General features: G+C 44.8%; 1 protein-coding gene across 4 annotated transcripts in view; it reads left to right on the top strand.

Annotated features, from left to right (window-relative positions):
• Positions 1-25,587, top strand: part of PALD1 (phosphatase domain containing paladin 1) — a 187,507-nt gene that overhangs the window by 42,570 nt on the left and 119,350 nt on the right. Inside the window, exon 1 of one of the 4 annotated variants that reach the window (XM_050959372.1) lies at positions 22,515-22,535. The exons of the other annotated variants lie outside the window; for them this stretch is intronic. Coding sequence (XP_050815329.1) covers positions 22,525-22,535 — 11 coding nt within the window. The 5' untranslated portion in view covers positions 22,515-22,524. Of the gene's footprint in view, positions 1-22,514; positions 22,536-25,587 lie in introns of those variants that run through there. 4 annotated transcript variants of the gene reach the window in all.

Genomic DNA, 25,587 nt, shown 5'->3' with positions numbered 1-25,587 from the left:
GTAGTCATAGTGACTTGTGTGGGATTAGTCACACGAGTTTAGGTGAGCAGGATTTCACTTTCTACCTATTGACCTAGATGACAACTAAAGGCATTTTAAAACTTCAGTGTTTCAAGATCAGTTAGTCTCTAACCTACCCGCCCAAATGGATAAGAAAAGTGTTTTCTCCAGAACAGCAAATGAGCCTCAATAGACTTAGAGTTGGCCTTACCAAGGGAGACTTGGGGGGCCTTCCCAGAGCTCCAAAAAAATAGGAAGCACATTTCATGCATGCTGTATGTTACAGAGGGTACTCCTGAGGGGGGAGGGATAGCTCAGTGGTTTGAGCATTGGCCTGCTAAACCCAGGGTTGTGAGTTCAATCCTTGAGGGGTTCATTTAGGGAACTGGGGTAAAAATCTGACAGGGGATTAGTCCTGCTTTGAGCAGGGGGTTGGACTAGATGACCTCCTGAGGTCCCTTCCAACCTTGATATTCTATGATTCTATGAGGGGATACTGCACCAAAAAATTAAAAATTCTGTGCTAAAAATATAATTTTTTTGCGCACAATGTTTTATAATTCTGCAAATGTTATTTGTTAAATAAATGTGGAGGCAGGCTCCAGCATGGCATTGGGGAGCACAGGCCACTGGCTGCACAGAGGCGGGAGATCACTGTGCAGCTCTCCCTGGGACATGGACTCAGCAGTGATGCTGAATCCAACCCTGACACAGTGCAAGGGCCGGGCCTTCCCCAGAAACACTCAGGGCTGGCCCCTCTGTGCCAGGTGTGGGCAGGCAGGCTCAATATGGCAGCACCCAAGTGTGCAGGGGCTTAGTGTGGGGGGATCCAGATGTGGGTTGGGAGAGTTCTCTGTGTGCCAATCTGGATGTGGGCAGCTCAATGGGGGATCCGGGTGCCGGGGTGATTTGGATGTACAGGAGCTTGTTAAGGGATTCTGGGTGCAACAGTAATGGGACTCTGCAGAGAGGTCCAGGTGAAGGTGGTTGGGGCTCAGTGGTGGGGGGAGGGGAGGCTGGGTATGGCAGGGAATAGAGCTCAGCAGGGGGTATGTGTGTGCGAGGCTCAGTGGAGGGTCCAGATGCAGCTGGTTGGGGCTCAGTGGGGTAGGGATCTGGGTGTGGGTGGCTCGTTGGGGTGGTGCATGGGGAGTAAGGCTCCTCAGGGGGCGGTTCTGAGTTCAGAGGTGTGAAGCTCAGTTGGAGGATCTGGGTATGAGCAGATCTGGACGCGCAGTGGTTGGGCGGATTGGGGAGCAGCTCCCTGTACAGGGATACCACCCCCTGCAGCTGAGGAGTGATGGGTGCAGGAAGCGAGGGGTGGGGGGTGGGGGGAAAGAGTTTGCAGAGCTTCCTTCAGCTGGGGGAGAAATCTGGGGGTGGCTATGACCCAGCCCCGGATGCCATGCAAGGAAAGAGGAAGTCCTGTCCTGCCCAGCCCAGTCTAGACTAGCAGCTGATCTGGCGCAGGGTAGGAGCCACCGGCTGAGTCTTCCCCAGTCCCACCTGCTTCCTCACATTGGTTTACCTCTTTGCTAGTTGCCCTGGGCCCCTGAAACATATTGCTAGGGAGAGTCACATGACCACTCTTGTGGCTTCCCTTTGCTTCCCCGTCAGAAAGTCATTTTTCTGCAGGGAAGCAAAGGTATCTGTGGGGGACATAAATCATGTGCATGTGCAGTGGTGTAGAATTCCCCCAGGAATAAGAAGGATAAAGTGTGCTTCTGAAGTTTAGAATTATCATGCTAGCTATGGAGGTGGGTTATGAAAATCTGGCTTACACAGGCACTGTTTATCCATGTGTGGAACCAACTATGTTAGCAGACAAGGAAATTAAGGTGCTTCTGCCTCAGGAGAAAAAAGGGACAATAGCCCTCCAGTGTGGTGTTTGACAGGTATATCTGCTGTGACTCCCTGAGGAGCACTGTGGTAAGAAGCTAAAAAGGGCACCTGGGAACTCAGAAATTATGCAACCTTTGCATTTTTCTCTCAGTGCTTTTGCAGTTCCTGTTCAGGACAGGTGAAAATATACTAAATAGGGAACAGAGAACATTAATTTAAATCCAGAGCACGTTAATAGCTGAAAACTTAAAAGAAACGTGCCTAATTGTTTCCAAAATGTACAAAAATACACCTATTCTCCAAGAGCATCCTCCTTTGAAGCCCTCCTGAAATAGTGCAGCTAAATCATGAGGAGCCCTGGCAAAGCTGTGTGACGGAAAGTTTGCATGGCGCCTGCCTATGGTATGATGAGGACCAATTAGTGCTGCGAGTCCTTTGTTTGAAGAGAATTCATATTGACTCTCATCTTTTAACATTCAAATCTCTCTAACTGCGCTATCTATAGCAACGCTTTTGTCATTTGTGTAGTCACTTCGCAGCATAAAGACTGAAATCTAATGGAGCCTGACTGAATCTTGTTGGTTACTGTAAATGTAGTAGTTTTATTCACAAAGCAAAGCCTTAGCTAGTACATTGCTCCCAGAACTGGTTCAGGTGACTCAATAGCACTACTTACTATGTTTGGTTTGGAACATCTCCCATTTGGTAGAGTTTATATGCTTTGTCGGAGGCATTGCACTTGGGACAGGAGAACCAAATGCTGGCTACTATTCACAAGAGTTCCTCCGGCTGTGCATGTTGGGATTGACTTTGGCCTCTGAATGGTTGGTTGTGTGCATATCTTCTGTGGCCAGAAAGTGAGAGAGGTCTCTGGGGAGAGGGCTTGGGGCAGAAGAAGAGAAGAAAAAAGGTGGGAAGACAGTGGTTCCTGCAGTCAGGGCTGGCCCTAGACCAAATGGTACCCCAGATGAGGAGCGTCTTCCCCCTCCTCCAATCTTCACATAGAGTCGGTCAGGGTGAAGATTTGGGAAAGGGTTTTACAACCAGAAAAGTGTGTGTGGGGGGAGGTTAGGGGGTGGGAGGAGAACGAACAGAGACATACTTGTGTTGATTCCTCAGGCTCACAATGAGAAAGCCAGGCAAGTATACGCTTCCTTCTAATTAGTGCAGTCCTAGACAGATGCATCCTGCAGCTGCGGGGCTCTTCCTCCTCCCAGATAGACACACTGTCTATATTTAGTCCTTTTGTTAAGTCTGTCTTTGAATCCGTGCCAAGTTCCCTACTCTGGTGGAATGTAAATTCAAGATGTATGAATAATTGTGGTGCTGGACAGTGGGGGGAAAGGAGTGAGTCTGAAATATGTAGAGTTGGCAGAAAATTACCTTGTTGTCATTCTGTTTCTAGGGGCAGAGAAAAGAGATGCTGCTTTGGGATGCTGAGGGATTTTTTGTTTTGCCTGCTGAAGAAAATGGTCAGTGTTTTCGACTGGGAATCAGATTCAAGAATTCAGGTTCCTACATTTGGACCCCCAATTCACAGTTAAGATTGCCAGGTCTCTGGTTTTCAACTGGAACGCCCAATTGAAAAAGACCCCTGGTGGCTCTGGTCAGCATGGCTGACCAGGCTGCTAAAAGTCTGGTTGGCAGCGCAGCAGGGCTAAGGCAGGCTCCCTGCCCACCCTGGCTCCATGAGGCTCCTAGAAGCGGCTAGCATGTCCCAGCTTGTAGGCGCAGAGGACAGGGCTCTGTGCTCTGCTCCCACCCCGAGTGCTGGCTTCACAGCTCCCATTGGCTGGGAACCACGACCAGTGGAAGCTGTGGGGGCGGTGCATGCAGACGCGGGCAGCACACAGAGCCACCTGGCCACCAGCCTAGGAGCTGGGCATGCTGGCCACTTCTGGGAGCTGCCTCAGGTAAGCACTGAGGGGCCAGAGCCTGCACCCTGAGCCCCCTCCCACACATCAACCCCCTGTCCCAGGTTGGAACTCCCTCCCACACTCAAACTCCCTCCCAGAGCCTGCATCCTACACCCTCTCCCACACCCCAACCCCCTCGCCCCATCCTGGAGCTCCCTTCTGCATGCCAAACCCCTCATCCCTGGCCTCACCCCAGAGCCTGCATCACCACCCAGAGCCTGCACCCTAGTCCTCTGCCCCAGCCCAGTGAAAGTGAGTGATGGTGGGGAAGAACAATGGGCGATGGGGTGAGCAGGGGGTGGGAACTCGGAGAAAGGGTGGGGCAGGGGCGGAGTAAGAGTATTTGGTTTTGTGTGATTAGAAAGTTGAATACCCTAACCACAGCGCAATATGATTTATTGTATCCTTTAAACTCTGATACCATATGGTAAAAATAGATTTTTCCTGGAAGGTACAGGACAGTATTAGCATAGACATAGAATTAGATCCACAACGCAGCAGAAGTTGGGGGTTCCTCAAGATTATCTCAAGGATCTATAGCCAGGGTTTTGTGTCTGCTTCACATAATCTCTGAGCATTATAAAATATTTGTATTTTAAAATGTTTGTTAATCTAGGCAGGATTTTTTCCAAATTTTATTTAGCACAGAAGAGGTAGATTTTAAAAAACAAAACAGAACCCCCAACCCATTTAACGTAATGAAGAGTACATCAAAAGTGCAGATTCAGCAGTGTGTGTGTTGAGGGTAACACTGCATCTTGATGGCTCTTTTGTATTTTACAGTGAGGGTGGAAGAAATTGATGAAAAGATGTTTTATAAGAAAAATTCTTAATGGAAGCTTGATTTAGAAATAGCAGTGAATGCTTCTGTGAAGCCCTTCCTGGGATTTGCTGTGCAAATGCCATGTTTATTCCTTTAATTGTAAACAAGCAAACATTTTAGTCTTCTGCTCTTTTCTCTCATGCTTTTCTTCTGCTTTCTCTTGCTCTTTGTTTCTGCTTTTACTGTCACTCCCTCTTCCCTTGCTGCCGTCCCTTTTTTGTTTACAACCCCAGGATGCTTGTAGGAGAACTGCCTGCCTCTCTAGCCTGTAAGCCCTTGCTTTCTATGAAAAAGATGAAAGACCCCAGTCAGGCTTTCAGGGAATTCATTGCAGCATTCTTGAAGCAGGTTGGCCCTTTCTTACATCATCTTATTGCTTTGTGCCAAAGTAAATGTTTTCAACTATAGCTCTGTTCTCAAATCAAGCCTGAGAGTGCCTGGTTTTCAGAGGCTCTAAGCCCCTGCAGTTCCCATAGACTTCATCTGGAGTGGTGGGCGTTCAGCATGTCTGTAAATTGGGCCTGGTACCGTGCCATGGCTTCTTTGCAGAGGACTGCAGTGCAGATGGGTGATTTTAATAGAGCACAGGTAGGCGTGCTTCATAGTTCATGTTGCCATCTATTTCTAGTCCGTTTTACCTTCCAGTAAAGTGCTTATTAATCACAGAAAATGATGACACCTCAGGGGGAGAGAATAAGAGAGACTTTCACCTGAAGCAAATGTTAGCTCAAACTGAGCCAATGGTTAATTTTCTCAGCTGGGCCTGGTTTCTGATCCCTCACTCGCCTGGCTGGGAGCATAGTGAAGAAAATACACTTAGCACCTAAGAAGAGTATTTCAAATCACTTCAGCAATCACAGCGGCCAGTTAATAACCGCAATACTAAATTACAGCACACAGTGGCATTGACAGGCCATGAAGGGACGTGTGATTAATCCTAATTTCTGGAAGGATGGTGGCTGCTGTGGTGGGAAACACAGGGGATCCTTGGGCCTATACAAGGGATATGGAGAAAATGGGGATAGTGGGAAGGGAAACCGCAGTCCCAGTTGACACAAACAGACTTTGCTTTTGTTGGACTTTCCATTTAGAACGCAGGAATTAAAAGCTGGCAAACTGTTCGAGCCCACCTACCAGGAAAGCTGTACTGGACTGATTTATTGGAGTAAATGTACTTAAAGGGTACGTTTTAGCCATAGGCTATTGGGAAAACAAAAATTAATTCTTGCCAGTCCTGCATAATTTTCTTATTTGTGGGGGATGAATGGAGATGTACACTTGCTATTAATCCTCACTGTGCTCCATGCAATACAATTTATTGTTCATTTAAATTCATAGCCTCATTTTAAATTTTAAGTAAACCACCTAGCAAGTTAAACTAGCCATTTTGGTTCAGTTGGGCATAACACCTCCAAAAATGTCAGGCCTTTCTACCTATGATCTGAAAATATTATTGTCCTCAGACCATGGTAGCTGATTGGTTGCTGGTGTCAAGAGGCTGCTCTGTGAGAAGGTGCTCAGATGCTATGACAACGAGCATGGACCAGAACTGACCTTGTGTGATTCCTAGAATCCCACTTTCTGGATGTGAAAGAACTGGGCGTTCCTCAAAAGCAGCACATCCAGCCCTTTGAGAGAGAGCAGAGAGGTGAGGTGCTTTGTGTTGCCCAAAAGTGAGCCATCCTGTTGATTACGGGGAGGAGTTGAGAGGCTACAGAGGGAATTGTATATATTCCTCCTCATCTCAAAGAAAAGTGAGTGGGTGTGATACAAGGCCTTAAGCTTGCGGCCGATGGTAAGAACGGTCGGATTACCATGTTTCAGGTTCCCAAAAAGAGGACACTGCCAAAGGGGCGGGGATACAGTTGTGGGTGCTGGAAGTGTGTGTACTGGGAGAGGGAGTTTGTGGGTGTTGGAGGGGAAAGTTGGTGTGTGTGTGTATGTGCTGGAGGGAGGACCTGGGACCTCACTTGTTTCCTGTCTCAATGACTGCATGGCTGGTGCAGACCCAGGACACAGCGACAGCTAGCAGTCAGTGCTCCCACGGGGCGCTCCCCCTCCCCAGGGCTGGGATCCAAGACTTGGGTGGGTGGGATCTGGCAGCTGTGAGGGACCAATCAGATGTGGATGCAGGGGAGGGACCAATTGGGAAGTAGACCAATCGGGGCTCTTTCTGAGCGGCAACGTCTGCTCACAAAAATCTCGGACATTGCCTCTTATTTGAAAAATCTGCCTAGACAGAGGGTAGAGGATCTAAAAAGAGGCAATGTCTGGGGAAAGCTGGATGTAGGGTAACCCTAGTATGAGAAGAGAGAAATCCTTGGGGGTTATGGAGGTAGCCAGGTGCCAGATATCCTTACAATAACTGCTTAGTGTCTTCACTTTTAAGAAAGCCAGAGAATGCTACACTGAAATCTCAGCAGAGCACTTTGATTCTTGGTTTTAAGTTCATACACTGTTTTCCTCCTCTTTTTTCATCAACCACAAGAACTACAGGCCACAGACACATTCCTGAGAATTGTTTCTTCCATAGCCATGGCTGGAGGAGAAACCATATTAGACATTTTCAGATCTCGTGATGCCCCTGATATTACAGGAATCTATTCTAATTGTACACAGAAACAGTAAAATAATCCACCTTTTTGGGTAAGAGGAGAGAGGGACTATGTGGCTGTAGACATTATAAACTGTTAGAACTGTCAGAATAATATGTCGGAGATTTGAATTTTGAGATAGTCTTTAACATTCCCTTCATATCCACCTCAGAGGGATATACCTTAATCAATTGCCAACTGTGAAGCTCTTTGAGGTCCTTGGGTGGAAAGTACAATAGCAGTGCTAGATGCTGTTGTAGGCTGAACATCTGACATCTATATAGTGTAGAATAGAGGAATGTCAGGATATGAGGGAAGAGAGTGGAATCTTGCTTCCCAGGCCTCAGTTCAGGCCCCAACGGTTCAAATTGTAGGGAATTTCCGTATACCATACACCCCTTGTGAGCAGGGTGCACTGCCATCACATTGTTCCCAGCTCCTGCCAGGAATTCTTTCAGCTTATCTTGGAAGAAAGAAATGTTACTCTGCTCCTCTTCTATATCGCAGCACTTAGTGAAGTGAAAGTGATGAGGAAGACTTGCCCAGAGACAGCGTTGGCACTGCACAGCATTCCAGCAAGAGAGAGGTTTTATCGCCTAGACTTCTAGTCACTGGAAAGAGACAAAGTGTTGGCAGGGCCATTATTTTAAAAGGGGTATTTTGTGTCTGCGTCATTTCTGGTACATAAAGAGAAACCATAAATACTAGTTTGTACAAAGAAGGCAAAGCATGAAACTCAGCAAAACATTCAGGCTAATGATTAACTTGTGTATTTCTACAGTTTATTTCCCTCTCCCCCTACTCCCCACAAAATGATTTGCTTTTCTTCAGTGTAAACACAGGCTTTTAGTATGTTCTCCCAAACTGACAAAACTCTCTTCTCATGCAAATGTTTCTGTGTCTTTTGCATTTCTGATTACAAAGGCAAATATTCAGCACTCCAACAGTACGCCCTTCCAGTGTGGCTTGTTGTTTAGCCCTTGCAAGCTGGTGCATGTGGCTGGAAAATCCTATGTGGTGTGGTGATATATCTAATTGTAACAACTTTTCATAGCAATGGGCATGTATAGTAATGCAAAGTTCCTGGTAGCTAGAGTCCACTGTAAAGAAACAGTCTTGTTTAAAGGAATCACTTTTTTTATACCTCATGCTGAAACACAGACAAAAATAGTGAGCCCCTTTGAAACAAATGTTAGGTAAAATAATAACTTTATTATAAAGACTAAATTGCTGGGAGGAACTCATGCATTGGCTTATTACCACTATTTTAAAAAGGGTTAAATATAGCAGCAGCCAGGGTTGGATTAAGGCAGTCCAGGGCTTTAGGCACTCTGACACAGGGCTTCCAGCAGCCCCACTGTATCCTGGGCCGTGGTGTTGTCTCGCATTTGGACTGACAGTGACAGAGATCCCCTTTTCTTCAAGAGAGGCCAGGACAATGGCATGGGTCCCTCACTATTTACCCCAGTAGTAGAGCATATCCACTTGGATGGATGAGGCCTGCTGCATTGTTACCCTGCCATACACACAGTGTGCTTGCTCTAGTGGGCCCATCAGGGCAGTGGGTGTTAACTTCAGCACCCCATTGAGATGAATGGGGCAGTTCTTTCTCTCAGAAACTGTCTCTGGTTGCCTGCAGACTCAGGTAAACAGTGCTGCATCACCTACACTTGGTCACATTTTCATGGTTTTCTTCACAACCATGAGAGGTGGAAACTCGCTTCTCAGTGAAAGCTGAGATTCCGATGTACTCGTGTGACTGTAGGAGCAGAGGCTCTATGCGTGGACCTATAATGCTATGCTCAGTTCAGCCCTGTATTAGCAGCTATTTGGGTAGGAGAGGTTCCGAGTGCAAACCATTCCAATGAACTAGTGCACAGCAGGTTATTCCATTTCTAGAGTGCCAGTTCAGGTTTGTGCCAGAATTCCTTAGTTACTTTAAGTTCACATGGCTTCACACCCCAGGAGTTTTTCCTTTCAACTTTCAAGTTCATTCAAAGTCAAACTGGCAATGACAACACTCAAATGGAAACAGGAAGGCTAGATAAGTCCTGTTCATTGCATATGCATTTTTGAGGGTTGGTTTGACTAGAAGACTTGTCAGGTGACCAGCTCTCTTGCTTTGGAACCAAAATGATGCCTCAACATTCTGAATTTAAAAATCTGTGCCTGTCCAAAGATTGCAAAAAGTTTTACTTTGAGCTTTGATGAATGATGTGTGCATCAAAAAAGTTCAGCGTAAAACTGCAGGGCCTGTTTCCATTTTCAACCCCAGCCCTAGCTGAATTTTGCATAAATTCAGGACGCAGTATGGTAGTTTCAAATGGCTCTTAAATCCTTTCTTTTGCAAGTTTTTTTTCTTGTAAATGTCAAAGGTAATGAATACATTCAGGGTATGTCTACACTGCAATTAGATTCCCATGTCTGGTCCACACCAGTTGACGTAGGCTCCCTGTGCTCAGGCTAACGGGCTGTTTAATTGTGGTGTAGATATTTGGGGTCAGGCTGCAGCCTGAGCTCTGGGACTCTCCCACCTTGCAAGGTCCTAGAGATCAGGATGCAGCCTGAGCCCCGAGTATCTGCACTGCAGTAAAACAGCCCTTTAGCCTGAACCCCACAGGCCTGAGTCAGCTGGGATGGACCAGCCGTGGGTTTTTAATTGCAGTATAGACACATTCTTAGAAGACAGAAGAGGTACTTTTTCATGGCTTTTAAAATATTTCCTCTCTACTCCCTTGGAAATTTGAAATCAAAATCTCTGTCCTGACTAAGAACTCCTCTATTGTATCTGCACACATTGGTAGAGCCCCACAAATCTGCAGATAGCCACAGACTGTGTTTGCGGATTGAATGCGGGTACACGTTTTGTATCTGCGCAGGGCTCTACGCATTGGATACTTGTTGTTAGTTGAGTAGTGAGTGGCTGGTTGCTCCCACTTCTTTGGGGATAGGTGTGTGTGTGTGTGTGTGTGTGTGTGTGTGTGTGTGTTAAAGAGCTCTTTGGAGTGTGGGACAGCTCTGAGGCCTCTCACTATGCTTGGTCTACTCTCACGATGAGGCTTGTAGCAAACTGGGAGAGGGAGGGCAAGATGCATATGCATTCTGGTGTCATTGTGTAGGTGTTGTAAGTAGAGCTGGTCTGAAAAACTGTGAACATTTTTGTGTTGAATGTTTTTTGTCTTCCTTTTTGTTGAAATTGAAATCTTTCAGAATCTTTCACAATCAGTTCTTGTCCCAAGTGCAGGAGTCCTGCCAATCTTGGGTTTGCTGTGTTGGGGCAGCAAGTCTAGGAACAAAACTGTTTTCAGAGTGGCTTTATAATTAAGCTAAAAGAGATTAAGACTTGCTCTGCTCTGTTACTCTGGTGTAAATGACTTTGGTTTCTGTTATGGTAGCTTACAAATAATTAAAAATACATTACATGTGTCTGACAAAGTGAGTATTCACCCATGAAAGCTTATGCTCCAATATATCTGTTAGTCTTTAAGGTGCCACAGGACCCATTGTTGTTTTTTTACAGATTCAGACTAACATGGCTACCCCTCTGATACCTTAGAAATAATTGTTCACCAAAAAATAAGAAATCTCAGTTCTTGTGGGAGACTTATAAAGCATGCTGAGTTCTTATGTGCCCCCTATTGCCACTCTTCAACACTTCTCTGAAAACTGTATCAAAAATGATTTTATTAATAAACCCAGTTGAGAGGGAAATTGAATGCTCCTGGTTAGAATGGGTGTGCGCTGGAGAGCAAGGAGGCAGAGGAGCTCCTTGGGCTTGCCATGTTTCCCAATGTGGTCTGGAAGGTTAGAGCAAATATCAGCTGTACTTTTAGAAACTGCTGAACATGGTTTGACCCTTCTTTGAAGTTGTAGCCTTTCCTGACAACTACAGTCAGCTGGGGCAAATGTCCTAGGAAAGACAAAGTGGAGTAGTCATTACGTTCCCCAGGTCTTAATGGTGCTGGGATCAGGATACTGGACCAAATGGACTGCTGGCCTGATCTATTATGGCAATTCCAGTGTTTCATTGACAGGAATCTGGTTATTAAATCAGAATATTATAGCGCTCTGGAGGTGTCACTGTTGGAGCATAATTTTGGGGGGAATGGTACATGGAGAGCATCTGTTTTCTATTGTAACCCTTCTGCCCCTCTGAGTTGGCAGCAACAAGGGCCGGGTTCAGTATCCAGGGGTTCCGTTTTTTACCACACCCCCCTGGGCGCCTCTAGGAGGCAATACTTCCCCTCTCGCAAGCACGGAGTTTGAGCAAAATCCTTTTAATAAAGGAAGGAAACAATGCGGCATCCCATTGGAGAAACACCACAAACAGGATTATAACACAAACCGTAAACAAAAACCCACCTCCAAGTATGTTTGGCAATGTCCTTTCCCCCTTAGGGTCTTAAGTCCAATCACCCCAAAGTCCAACAACCCAAAAGTCTGTGGTCAGTGCCACCCCAGAATTCAAGAGTTTATCTGCAGAGTTTTACCCCCGCAACCTGGGTGGAAACGGGGGGGACATCCACACAGGGTGTTAAGGGGCACCTTACGTGGGCCAGGGCCAACTGCTCCACCTCTCCATGGAGTTCTGCTGCAGCCTTCACCATGACCAGCTCCACCACACAAGCTGTCCCTGCAAACCACTTCACTCCACTCACTGTTCCATGGGCTGCACCAACACACTACAAACTGCTCTGCTCTGCCAGTTCCTTAACAATAGGTCTTCAGGCTCCCCCACTAGTTAACACAGCACTCCGTGATCTCAATTCAGCTCTTTGTAGGGGAGGCCTGGTGTTGGTGCACCATTGGTCCAACATGAATTCAGCTCAGCAGTCTCTAGATGGACTCCTAATGAAATCAAAATTAGCTCTACTATTTAACAGTGGAGGGAGGAGGATGTGCAGTAGGTGTTCCAGGCCCTCAAAAGGGCCCATAGCATCAGGTACACACACCAATCTCCAACCTCTCTCAATTCACTGGGTATTGGAACCTATGTCCCTTGTTTAGCAAGTGTCACTTACGTTATATTGAGACATCTCTGTCATAAAGCAGTCTCGTAGTTCCTCATTCACATAATCAGTTGGCAACAGTTTATTTATTCTGCCCCAATAACAAAGAAATTGGGGAGCCCAGAGCTGTCAAAATAACCATCCCAGGCTGCATTGGGCTATGCTGGGCGTGCCCATGCAAATATCTGAGAATTCACACTTTCTGAAATTCTTTCCACACTTCCCATAATTCACCACCAGATGTCAGGGTAGAGCTCATCCTGACTCTGTTTACCCTATAATATTAGACATGGGCCCCAGCTACAGTTGCATTCCTGATCCAAACTGTCTCACAGGCTATGTCTACACTACAGCATAAAATCGAAATAACTAAAACCGGTTTTATAAAACCGATATTATAAAATCGATTTTATGCGTCCACACTAGGGCACATTAATTCGGTGGTGTGCATCCATGGTCCGAGGCTAGCGTCAATTTCTGGAGCGGTGCACTGTGGGTAGCTACTGTAAAATGATGAGGCCAATAACTTCGATTTCCGTCCACACTAACCCTAAATCGATATAGTAATATCGATTTTAGCGTTACTCCTCTCTTTGGGGAGGAGTACAGAAATCGATTTTAAGAGCCCTTAAAATCGATTTAAAGTGTGTTGTAGTGTGGACGGGTACAGCGTTAAATCGATTTAACACTGCTTAAATCGATTTAACTGTGTAGTGTGGACCAGGCCTTAGTTCAAGAGTGTCTGAATCTATGGTTTTGATTCAGTACACTGCAGAGAGGGAGGGAGGGTCCAGATGTAAAATCAGAGGCTGGATTAAAATCTTTTCAGAATCTGGAAGTGTCCAGATGCAAGGTTTGCAGTCCAATTCTAGTATGTATGTATTAGTTATAAAAGAAGAAGAAAGACCCTAGAAAATGGCAAGATCCGCAGTCAAGTTCAGAATATTTATAGATAACAAAACTGAGTCTATAATGGGGGAGGGGGGAACCTATTTTCTCCCCTCTCTCTTACCCCTGCCTATCCTTTTTTCTTGTTAATGACCTACAACAGAAGTTTATGCCTGTTTTGGGAGCTGTTTCTTGGCTATCCCCTCTCAGCACAGATAACATAAACACTTCCCTATTATGGGGGTTTTCTTCAGCGTTTTCGTGGCCACACCAGATGCCACTGTCAAGATGCACGGCCTTGATAGTGACTAGAAAGTACTACATCTTCCCTTATTATAACCTCTTCTCCCTCCCGGTAGAGTTTTGTATGTTCTGTGCGTACGTATGCACTTGTGTGGTGGTGAGCAGCACTGAAATAGTTTATATTTCTTCCTTGATTTTCACTGTGCGTTCAATGTGGTTTTAAAGAACATTTCAAAATCTGTCAGTTTCTTTTTTCAGGCAATTCATTGTTGTTCGCTGCTGTGGTTGCTTTAAAAAAATACTCCTTGGTAGGTTTGCAGTGAAATACCAAGATTTCTAGGGCCGGAATGGGGAGACATTTATAAGGACGGAAGGGACCAGTGTGATAATCTATTTTGATCCCCTGCATAATGCAGGGCATAGGAATTCCCTGAATTAATTCCTATTTTGGAAAAACATCAAAGATCTGCTCTATTTCAATCTTGATTTAAAACAGTAGCACCCTCCCGTACACATGCAAGGATAGGGCATTCAGTATTCCTCGGGGTGAGGGGGACCCTGCACCCAGAACATGCATATTTACAGTGAAGATGGCAAAGTTGTCTGGGCATGTTGGATAATTATAGTCCAGTGAGTTGTGTTTGCTGTTTGAAAAGCTCCGCTGAATCTGAATGAAACAAAATTTTGCAGAAAACAATTCTGGCTAAATGCTTTTCTCCTTCTGAAGTCCTTGAACTTTTATAACCAGCTGAGGGCTGCTACAAATTTTGAAGTCTTTTTGATGTAAAATTTTTCTCTTTATGTTAATATGGGAGTGGTAGAGGCCAAGACAGTGAAGGCTCAAATTCTACTTCTACTATAGCCCCCATTTTTATTTTTTCAGTTGCCCAATACGTTCTCAAACAAACTTGGCATGGAGTTTAGCATCCTTGGACTCTTCCCAGAATTGACTTGTTCAGAAAGCATCAGTAAAATCAAGGTATTCATAAAGTGAGTGTGCGCGTGTGCACATGTATACACTCCCCCCTAAAATTGTGTGTGTCTCAATTTCTTAATCAGTTTTTTTCGAGTTAGTTTGTTTCCATGTAGATGTGACAGGAAATTAGGTTTCTTATGGCTTCGAACATTGACGGCACACATGCATAGCAGACTGCACAGCTAGGCCTGGAGTGAGATCACTAGTTGTTGCTGTTGAGATGATGAAGTTCCAGAAGATTATTTCAATCAAAGAATAATCACCAGGATCCAAGGTTTCTCAGAAGTAATTTATTTGTATGCAACTACCTTTAGTAATAAGGAGAAAGAGATAAGAATAGGGGGAAAAACTACTACAGAAAGTAAAATAGTCTCTAAATAGGACATTTCCCCAAAGTTTTCTGTGAAGTGTCAGCATCTGTGTAAGGGCATCATGTTTCCCCAGGGGGACCTTTTCTGTAGATGCTCCTAGTGTCCATGTGCATAGATTTAAGTGGTTTTGGTTTCTTCCAGTCTGATTGATATGAAGAGAGGGCTTGCTGCTTTCAGCTGCCTTCCAGAGGTTTTGCCAGGTTGGTCCCAGGATATTAGAGAGGAAAGGTGGGTGAGGTAATGTCTTTTATTGGATCAACTTCTGATGGTGAGAGAGACAAGCTTTCAAGCTACGCACAGCTCTTCTTCAGGTCTGGGGGAAGTACTCAGAGGGTACATCTGCACTGAGATAAAACACTCACAACACCAAGTCTTATGGCCCAGGTCAGCTGACTTGGGATGCAGGGCTGTTTCATTGCTGTGTAGACTTCTGGACTCTGGGTGGGAGGGTCCCAGAGCTCGGACTCCAGCCTGAGTCTAGAATTCCACAAAGCACACTTTCAAAAGACAAGCCTAGACACTAAAAATTATGGTTGTAATACAGACACCAGATTTATGTCTTATTACAATAGTCTGTAACTCACTAACTCCCCTTTTTTGTCCATGACTGTAGAGGTATTAAAAGGCCACTTTACCTTGGTCTCTTAAAATATGTGTTAACTGCTTATGCCAAAATATCTGTTCCACCTTGTATTTAGCTACGACGCTCCTGAGGCTAAGGGGATGTCTACACTTGAAATGCTCTGTTGGCGTAGTGTAGACCCTATATGCAAGTGGGAGGGGTTCTCCCTTCACCATAGGTAATCCACCTCCCTGAGTCCTGTTCTACACTACAAAGTTAGGTGGACATAAGCCACTTTGCGTCAACATAGTTGTCTGTGTCTGCACTTACATTTGTCTTCCATTAATGTAAGCATCCTGTTATACCAACCTCCCCGAGAGTTGAGCTGCATTGAGCCGTGATTGATGTACTGTTAGTGTAAACATGGCGTTGCTTATGTCAACCTTAACAGTGCTCCAGCAGCTGGCCCACAATGCTAGACACTGACCGCTCTGGTCTCAGTTGTGAACTCCATTGCTCAGGGATCACAGAGACCAGAAGGCTCCCCTACTCTCTAAAGCACCACAGATTTTTGAAATGCTTTTTCATGATTAGCTAGCTTGGTGAGCAAACCTAGCAGCTCTCCATTGTTGTGCACAAGTGCCCAGCTGACCATGCTGGCTACATGCTCCAGATGTGCTGTGGCTTGGAGTAGATGGGAGATATTGGATCTCCTGGGCCTGTGGGAAGAAGAGGCTGTGCACGCACAGCTATGGACCAGCTGTAGAAACATTGATATCCAAGAATAGATTTCATGGGGGATGCAAGAGAAGAGGTAGGACAGGGACCAGCAGCAGGGCCAGGTGAAGTGAAGGGAGGCCAACAGTCGATCCGGTGCTGAGCAGCAGACCTGTTGCATTTACAAAGAGCTGCATACTGTACTTGGCGGTGACCCCACAACCACCCTGCATATCACCATGGAGCTTCCAAGGAGCCCAAGCCACAGAAAAGAGAGGACGAGGAGAAGGATGGGAGGATGTGACTTAGGGGTCCAGCTAAGCCCCTTGCCAGGAGCTGTTTGAGACTCCACCCAGACAAGTCAGTCCTGACAGTGGAGCACAGATGAACCCAATGCAGGAAAGGATCCTTGGGTAAGTGTAAATGTATTTCCCATTACAATGATGGCAACTTAACAAGACACAGCTATCCACTTTGCATTAGTTTACTCGTACTGGAAGTGGACAAGAGGTGGTAGTGTTATCTGCTTTTCATTGCTCCGTAGATTCAGGTGGGGAAGGGCATGTGGAGCAGTTTGTTTACATACACAGAGATGTCCCTTGAATCCTCCTGAGAGATCTCAATGAAACTTTCATGGAGGTACTCTGCAGTCCTCTCTTGAAGGTTTCTAGTGACGGCAGCCTTATTTCTTCCTCAGCCGTAGGACACTTAACTTAGGCAGGCAGTATATGGGCATGGGTATCTTCGGGACGCCGGAAGCAGCTGTGCTCTCTCTGCCTTTGTTACCCTCAGGAGTGAGAAAGCGGCTAAAATCACCGCTCCCTGTAGAAAATAGTGCCAGTATTCAATGCCATTGACCTATATTCATAGTTTCATGCAACCGAGCTATTCCCTCCTCATTTCCCTCTGCCCCCCCATGGGTCATACTCACCATTGCTGGTGCTGTGAGTGGCGCCAGGCACAAGGACTTGGAAGCAGAAGTGTCAATAAGCACATCTTGTTTAAAAAGTTAGGGGGGGCAAAGGAAAGCAGTTCAGAACCTTAAGTTTCGCTTGCCATTGTGACTGTGCCAACAACAATAGTACCTCCTGTGTATTGTATCTGCAGCTGTTACCATTGCATCCTGGAAGGGTTCCCCCTTCCACAGTTGCAGAGTGTCTGAGCCAGATAGAGGAGAAAGAAGAGGACTCGGGGTGACATGTTCAAGGGGATCCTGCAAGCCACTGCTGCATCAGACCGTGAGCACAGGGCCTCAGGGGTGAACATTGTAGACAGCCTGGCGAAGGAAGGAGTGGAAACGAAAAGCAGCAGGACAAAATGGGGCTTCTCTAGCTGCAAATACAAATGCTGCAGACTCTTGTGAATGTACAGATTTAACAAGCCCAGGCTCACCTCCCTTTTCAGTCCATGAAGAACTCCATTGCGGCACCACCCTACGTCCCCTTCAGCATTCCATGTTGCGTCAGGGGCCACATCCCTACCCCCACCCGTGGGACATTAAGGACAACTACAGCTTCACATACACTGACCTGTGAAAGCCATTGCAGCTGTATGTGTAGCTAAAATGCATATGAATGTTCTTGCCTTTTGATAAATTCTGGTACATTAAAAACCTAAAATTAATAGATTTGCTTTTAAACTGCACAGATTTTTCTTTTCACTGGTTTGTTACTGAATACAATTCTATTATTTGAAACATAATTTGTCATTATTAGTTCACATTATATACTGCAGGGTGCCTAGCAGTTCTGAAAGCACCCACATACTTGTTACTGTACAGTGTCACACAACTCATAGGATCAGTGAAAAACACACACAGTGTAGTAATCATAAATGTACAGCAAGTGCTGCAGAATTAATAGCCGCATTGACAGTATTATATTAATACATGTACACCAACCACCACACAATTCCTAACAGGCCCTGAAACAGCAGGGCTAGGCAGAGCACGTTATACCACAATGCATTACTGTAGCTCACAATTTAAGTGCTCCTTCAGCGCCTCCTTGAGCCATATACTTTGCGTCTGGCTCTTCAAACTCAGCAGACATCTGCTCCATTTCCATCCCGGCAGCAACTTTCCCCCCATTGCTACGCAGATATTACGCAGGTCACAGCAGGCAGCTATAACCATTGGGATATTTTTTTTCCACTGAGATCCAATCTTGTGAGTGAACAATGCCAGCATCCTTTTAATCTACCAAAAGCACATTCAACTGTCAGTCTGCACCTGCTGAGCTGGTAGTTGAATCTTTCCTTGTTGCTGCTCAGGTGGCTAGCGAACGGCCTCCTGAGCTGGGGGAGCAAGGCAGAGGCTGAGGCCCCAAGGATCACTGCTGGCATTTCAGCTTTGCCAGTGATAATCCACCGGTCAAGGAATAAAAGACCCTGCTTGGAGCTTTCTGAGAAGTCCTGTGTTCTTAAAGATGCGAGCATCATGCCCCTTCCCTGACCAGCCCACAGTGATGTCAGTGAAGCGTCCACGTTGATCCACAACCATAGAAAAGTAGCCCTTTCTGTTGATGTTGTCTGTGGCAAGGAGGTCTGCTGCCAAAAGGGGGATAAATGTGCCATCTGTTACTTCGCAGTTTGGGAACCCGACTGCTGCAAATCCATCCCCTGTATCCTGCACATTGCTGAGAGTCACAGTTCTGCATAGCAGGCCCTGCACACTTGCATGACAACAGCCTTGACAGTGGAGTTTCCAACTCCAAACTGATTTCCACTTCTTAGTGTATGTGCAACATGTCTCAGATGGCACGTGACCAGGATTCATCACCGAATTTTGGTCCACTGGTTGGATCACTAGCTTTCCTGACCCATGCTGGATACAGAGGGGGAGTGCGACGTGAACGTTGATCCATGGCCCCCATTTCCCACTAGCTGGTAGCAATGCGGCATTGCAAGTTTCCACAGTGCGATTGCCACTTACTTCTCCACTGTCAGTGCAGTTCTCGTTTTGGTGTTTTTGTGCTGGACATCAGGGGTGAACTCAGTACACGGATCCAGGATGTGGCCTTGTGCGTCAAAAAGTTCTGCAGCTTGTCATCCCAAGCTTGCATTATGATGCAATGCCACCAGTCAGTGCTTGTTTCTCAGTCCCAGAAGTGGTGCTCCACCATCTGCAGCTGCAACATTGAATTGGTTCTCTCTATGTCCCACAGCAGTCTACCCGCCAAGAAATCATCATGTTCCCTGCTGATTTGGTTATTCTTGGAGCTCTACAAATAATGGAGGGTCAATGGTCCTATGCTTGCAATGCTTATGACAATAATGGAGCCTGCACAGCTCTGCCTGCTTCTGTCAGAGATGGCGAATAGCAAGGAGGGACATACGGGTTCATGGGATTTTTTAAAAAGGCGTGAAAAATTTGGGATATAGATGACGTTGTGGGATGGAGACAGTGGCACACTGGGAAGCTGACCTTTTGTTCCCAGTCACCCCTGCATGACTCATTTTGGACCCACCAAGCATTGCCAAAACTTCCCAAAAGTGCACTGCATTGTGCATCGATGCAAGCACTTTTAGTGAGTATGCTCAGCGCCAACACAAGGAGACAAGTATGCATACGCATAAGCGATATACTAATTATGGCAGCTTAATGCTGACTTAAACTTGCGATGACCAAAATTGGTAGTGTAGAAATGGCCTGAGAGGCAATAGCTAGGTTGATAGAAGAATTCTTCCATTGACCTAGCATTGTCTATACCGGGGGGTAAGTTGGCTTAACTGTGTCGGTCAGGGATGTGGATTTTTCACACACCTGAGAGACATTACTATGCTGATGTAAATTTTCAGTGTAGACTAGCCTTATGTTTCCACTAGGAATGCTACAGCAGCAATGTTTCAGTATAGATACTCTCTAGACTCCTGACAGTTAATTCACCTCCCTGAGAGGCAGTAGTGAGGTCGACAGAAGAATTCTTCATCTACCTAGTGCTGTGTACACGGGGGATTAGGTCGGCTTAATAGGTCATTCAGGGAACCTAACTTTATAGTGTAGACCTGGCCTGAATACCTTTCCAGACCTGAAGAAGAGCTCTGTGTAGCACAAAACCCTGTCTCTTTCACCAACAGAAGTTGGTCCAATAAAAGATTTTTCCCTCATTCCCATTGCCTTTCCCAGAGGTTTTGTAAGTTGTTTTGGGGCTCACAGCCATACAGAAAATTCTCTGCCCCCACTGATCAACTCCTCTCCCTCCCTAGTGCACCTCCTGCTTGCCATAATCAGCTATTCCACGGCGTGCAGGAGGCACTGGGAAGGAGGGGGAGGAGCGAGGATGGGGCGCTCTTGAGGGAGGGGGTGGAACTGGGTGGGAAAGGGTGGAGTAGGGGCTGGAAGAGGGGGATGGGAGTTTTGGGGGAAAGGGTCAGATGGCGGTGGAGTGTGGGGTTGAGCGCCCCTGGGTGAATTGTTTCAGAAACAAACAAGCAAACAAACAAACAGAGCTTGCTTAGTTGAAACAAAGAAATTAATTTTGTCACATCTATGTTAATTCATAAGGGCGGATTGCGGAATGCAGTAGAAGACCCATCAGAACTCACCCCTCAGTTACAAACAGTCCTTTTTCTTTCAACATCTGAAGGAAGAGACAGTTGAGGTTTTTGTGGTCCGGAAGTTTTCTTGCTTTAAGAAACGATTTCTTATCACTAAGTGCTCAAGTTCTCTTGATGTATCACTACTTCCTTCTAAGTGATCAGGAATTAGAAAAATATCTTAACATCGTGACTTACGATATATAGTTCTAAAGCTGCACAGTAGCATCATGTGCATCCAAACAGATTTGTTCTTAGAATTATTTATCTGCAGTGTAAAAAAAAAAAAAAAAAAAAAAAAAAAAAAGCTGCTTGTAGGATTTTTTTTTCCATTTAAAGTCAAGGTGTTAAATACAACAGGAAAGAGTGACATTTCAAACTAGACATTGGAGAAGGATACTGGGCATCAGGAGTCCTGGGGTCTATTCCTTTTTCCGCCACTAAATTGCGGTGTGACCATAGGCAGGTCACTTCACCTGTCTGCCTCAGTTTGCCCATTTGCAACTCTGGGAGGTAGTTAATTCATTGAGATTTTTAAAGAGTTTGGAGATCTCCGATTTAAAGATGCTGTGTATACCAAATGAGTACTACTGTACACTTCTGGGTCTGAAACCTTGACAAGCTTCCCTTTAAGTCTAAGATGTAAACTACCAGGGTGGATTTCCTGATGTGATCTCTTCTGCAATGCCATGTTAGTAGTCAAAACTGTAACTCTGTTCAGTTCTTTCTGTATTGTTTTTGATGGGTATGAATCCTCTAGAATTCATCTCGCTTCCCCTCCATCCCGAACCTGGCTCATACTTTTCTTCTATCTTCCATGCTGAGACCTCCAGTTACAACAGTCTTTTTTTTTGGTTTGGTTGATAAGATCTAGGCATGGCCCCCTCCAGTGCCCATCAGTGACAGCCGACTTATTGTTCTAAAGGGGTCAAGTGATGCAAGATGCTCTTAGCTGGTGCCAATTCAGGGAAGGATCCTCCTGCTTAACTGTTTGCTTTTGCCTGGATTTTAGAGTGTTGGTCTTGTGAAGTAGGACAAATGGAGTTTCATAAGAGCACTAAATTGATGCAGTGTCAGAGCTCTGAACTGGATTTGATTCTTTGTACTATTCATTTTATGGGGGGCGTCTTTGCCACAAACTCAAGGAGGAATCTTTGGCCAAAGCAGAATTTGAGGGAGAGGAGGAGGTAGGTCCTGCCACTGTTTTTCTATAGAGGTTGAATTACAGAGATGCTTTTATAGTGAAGGAGGGAAATCCCCGATGATAGTGGCTGTCTAGTAGCCAGCTGCTGGATGCATGACTGCAAACATCGGTCTTGTCTGGGTTCTGCTGCGTGGAAGGAAGCCAGCTGTGTGGAGCAGCTGGAACTTGTCACCAGCAGCATGTTTTCCTGTAGACTCGAGTGAGAGGGCTACAGGCGACTAAAGGGAAGCATTGCCTTTCCACTAAACCTCCGATGTTGCTCAAAATAATTCTCCCAGCTCAGTAGCTACAGCAGGTTTATTCCGCAGCAGGTAACTTACTGTAATTGTTTCACTCTTCTGTTCAGAGCCATGTTGCATGGTAAATTCTTTTCATTGTGCCTAGATCCCATTTCAGTGTATCCCAACTAGTTGCTGCAGATTGTTCCTTGTCTTGTACCGTCTTAGGGTCTGATCCTTCTCCTTCTGAAGTCCTTGACAAAACTCCTATTGATTCAGTGGTGCAGGATCAGTCCCTGGAATTGTTTCCTTTCTTGTTTCAAAGGCTTGGATCTGACTGTGTTTAACTGCAGTGTTGCTTGGTGGTGGGGTGGTTTATTTGTTGTTTTTGTTTGTTTGTTTTGGTATGCTGTGGAGAAACATTACTAGATAATTATTATTTATTTCTTGTAGCATGCCTAAGTGGTATTTTACAAACATTGGAAGGCTGGATGCACCTCAACAGCAGTGTTGGAAACAATCCATGGATACAGCTGCTGCACGTGAGCCTGTGTTTAAAGGCGCCTGAGATGCCGGCACACGGCTGCTATATTTTCAGTACACGCAAATCTCCCAGTGATTAGCAATGATGGGAAGGTAAAAGGAAATGCTAATATTTTCCCATACTCTAATTAAACTTTTGTGCATTTTCTTTAATCTGTCAATATTGCCTATGGGGCAAGTCCAGGGGAGGAGAATGTGCATGGCTGAAGAGGCTGGGTTGGATTAGTAGAGACCTTCTCCGATTCGTCAAAGCCTTTTCAGGATATGCACTACTTGCCTGGAGGTTGCCAGTAAGTCTGCAAAGCAGCCACTAGGCAATTCCATTAATGATGAGAACAGGAGCGTAACCAATAAAAATCTGCCTCATCCCCACCCTCCTTGAAGAGAGCAATGCCACGTGAATGTGAGCAGTCAGCTAGCTTGATGTCGTCTTCCCACTCCACACATATTCCAAATGTAGGCTGGAGCAAGAAAAATTGACATTCCTTGAACAGAATGGAATAATCCCTAAGTCAAACAACAGTTGCACAATGTTTGCATCAAGATTTCCCAAAGAGACCAGAATTAATCATGAAGTAGTTAACAATCAATACACCACCTGTTATTTAAGCACCAAATCCATGTAAACAGCAGCCAAGACCACTTCAGATTACTTAACTACAGTATCCAGAGTAGACAGTATTTATATTTGCATAATGCTTAGTCACTTATCATCTACAAAATCACAAATGCCAGTTGTAATCAGGGCAGCTGGGGTAGCAGTTGACCCAATCTGTTAGCAGGTGCTGAAAACCTTTAGGGAATGGCTGACTGACTTCTCCTGATTTATTGCGGTAGGTTTGGCTTGTTAATGCCATCCTGAATGTAAGTGAGATAGGAGTGGTTATAGAATAGAGGAACCTAGGATTTGAGACAGAGGAGTCTATAGGGAAGCCTTACGAACAACCAAGTTTATAAATAAAGGCAAACCCAGGAAGGGAATGTTTGCATGAAATGAAATCCATATAGACTCTCTCCGGAACAGCTAGGGAGCTGCACCCGCTTATGCCTTAGTTTACTTCTCTCTCTCTCTCTCTCTCTATTCCATGCAGAACATGGGGCATTCAACATTGCCTCCCATCTTTGACAGTTTCTTGCTGCTGTCTTAGCTTCTTGTTGTCATGTTGTCTTAGCTTCATGTTGTTTGGTAGCATTCAGTTCCACTTCTGTTGTGCGTTTCCATCTATCTCATCACCTCTTGATCTGGGGATTCCAGTCCAGTGCCTGCATAATTATGTTATTTGGGTCTTTCTTCCATGTATGTCCTAGCCTTCTTCATTTTTGTTCTGTAATTTCCAGTCTTATCTGTTTTGTTTTCCTCCAGAGTTCCTTTTTTTGTGATTTCCCCCCCACCCCCGACCATCTGATATTGAGAATTTCTCTAAGGCGGTTGTTTATGAAAACATGGAGTCTGGGTAGTAAGGTCTTAATAAGTCTCCGTGTTTCATATAGTAAGACTGACGTTTACAATGGTGTTAAATATTCAAAGGTCAGTTTGGAGGACAAATTTTGTTTCTCCAGATTGGCTTTAGAGTTAGGCAGGCATGTCTGGCTTTCACTATTCTGGATTTAATGCCTTTGTCTGTTCCTCCTGTTGTACTTACAATGCTGCCAAGATGGGAAATATCTGACCTCTTAGGTGTCAGTCCTAGAAAGTGTTGTTGGTGTTTCTTGTTGTGTGCTAATTCTCATAGTTTTAGTTTCTCAGTCTATCTTGATTTTCAACCCTACTAATTGTGCGTAGGCCTGGATATATTTATTTTGGCTTGCATGACTCTGTGGATATAGGATAGCAAGTTGATGTCATCTGCTAAGTTAAGGTCTTCTAACTTCTGTGTGAAAGTCCATTGTATGCAACTTGGTTGTTCTGTGGTCTTTCTTATTACCAGGTCTGCTATCAGTAAAATGATTGTCTGTGACATAAGATATCCTTGTTGGACACCATTTAATAACCTGGAATGGCTTAGTCACTTCACTGTTGTAGATTACTTGGCCTGTTATATTTTCATAGATGCTCTGAATGATGTTCACAAAATTTCTGTTATAAACTGTTTTATTCACTGTATCAAAAGTTTTTTTGAAACCTATAAAATTCGTGTAAATTTGTGGTTGCCATTCCATCAACAGTTCTGTGATGATATGTAGAGTTATTTAATCTATACATGACTTCTCCTGTCTGAACCCTACCTGTTCTTGTCATAACCTTAAACCTACTGCGTTCTTTATTCTGTCTAGAATGATGCATGTAAAAACCTTACTTGGGATAGACAGCAATTGAATATGCCTTCGTTTTTGAACTGACTGCTATCTCCTTTCTTTTCGTTATATGACCCTTTCCCAACTCCTTTAGCATTTCTTCTTCTTCTTCCCTCTCATCTTTTGTAAGATGACCATCAAAATGTCAATTGTTCTTTTCACGTCTGCCTTAAGAACCTTTGTTGGGATCTTATCTGCACCTGGTGCCTTTCCATTTTTTAATCATGCTTATACCAAGGGGAAAATAGTGTTCCTTGCCTTTAACTTCCACTGTCTTGAATTTGGATGAGAGACTGCTATATCCCTGACATTTTATTTACTGTCAGAAGTGAAAGTCACGCTGGCTGAAGTATTAGGCATGAAAATAAATGCTTGATTGGGGCTGGGGAGGCAGAATGGAGTTCTTAGCTCCAGGAAAACGAAGTCAGATGGAGGCTTAAAACGTCTTTACTACAAAGGCAACGTTACCTAACTACAGATGAGAAAGGTGTTTCAATTTGTATCATCCACAATCAATATTCGGTGAACTAAGTCATGTTTTTTAAAAAACCTGAACATTTATATTAGGAGGCAGAATTACCATATTAGCTAGGCATCTTAACATAAAATAAAGAAACAAGGGCAGAAATTTTAATCAAACTTGGAAATAAGGTGAGAGGCTTAGAAAAAAATTCACTTAGATATTCAAAATAAATATTTATTAATAAAAACAACAAGGAGTCTGGTTTGTTTATTATATTTATTAATATTTACTCTTTAAAGCATCTTAAGTCTGGGGCAGGGACCTTGTCTGTAGAGTAATTAACACACTGTTTGGCACTGTACAAATAAACAATAATGCTAATCTTCC

The sequence above is a fragment of the Gopherus flavomarginatus genome, chromosome 6 (assembly GCF_025201925.1).
Source record: "Gopherus flavomarginatus isolate rGopFla2 chromosome 6, rGopFla2.mat.asm, whole genome shotgun sequence".
Classification (NCBI taxonomy): Eukaryota; Metazoa; Chordata; order Testudines; family Testudinidae; genus Gopherus; species Gopherus flavomarginatus.
This window is presented reverse-complemented; position numbering and strand designations above follow the sequence as displayed.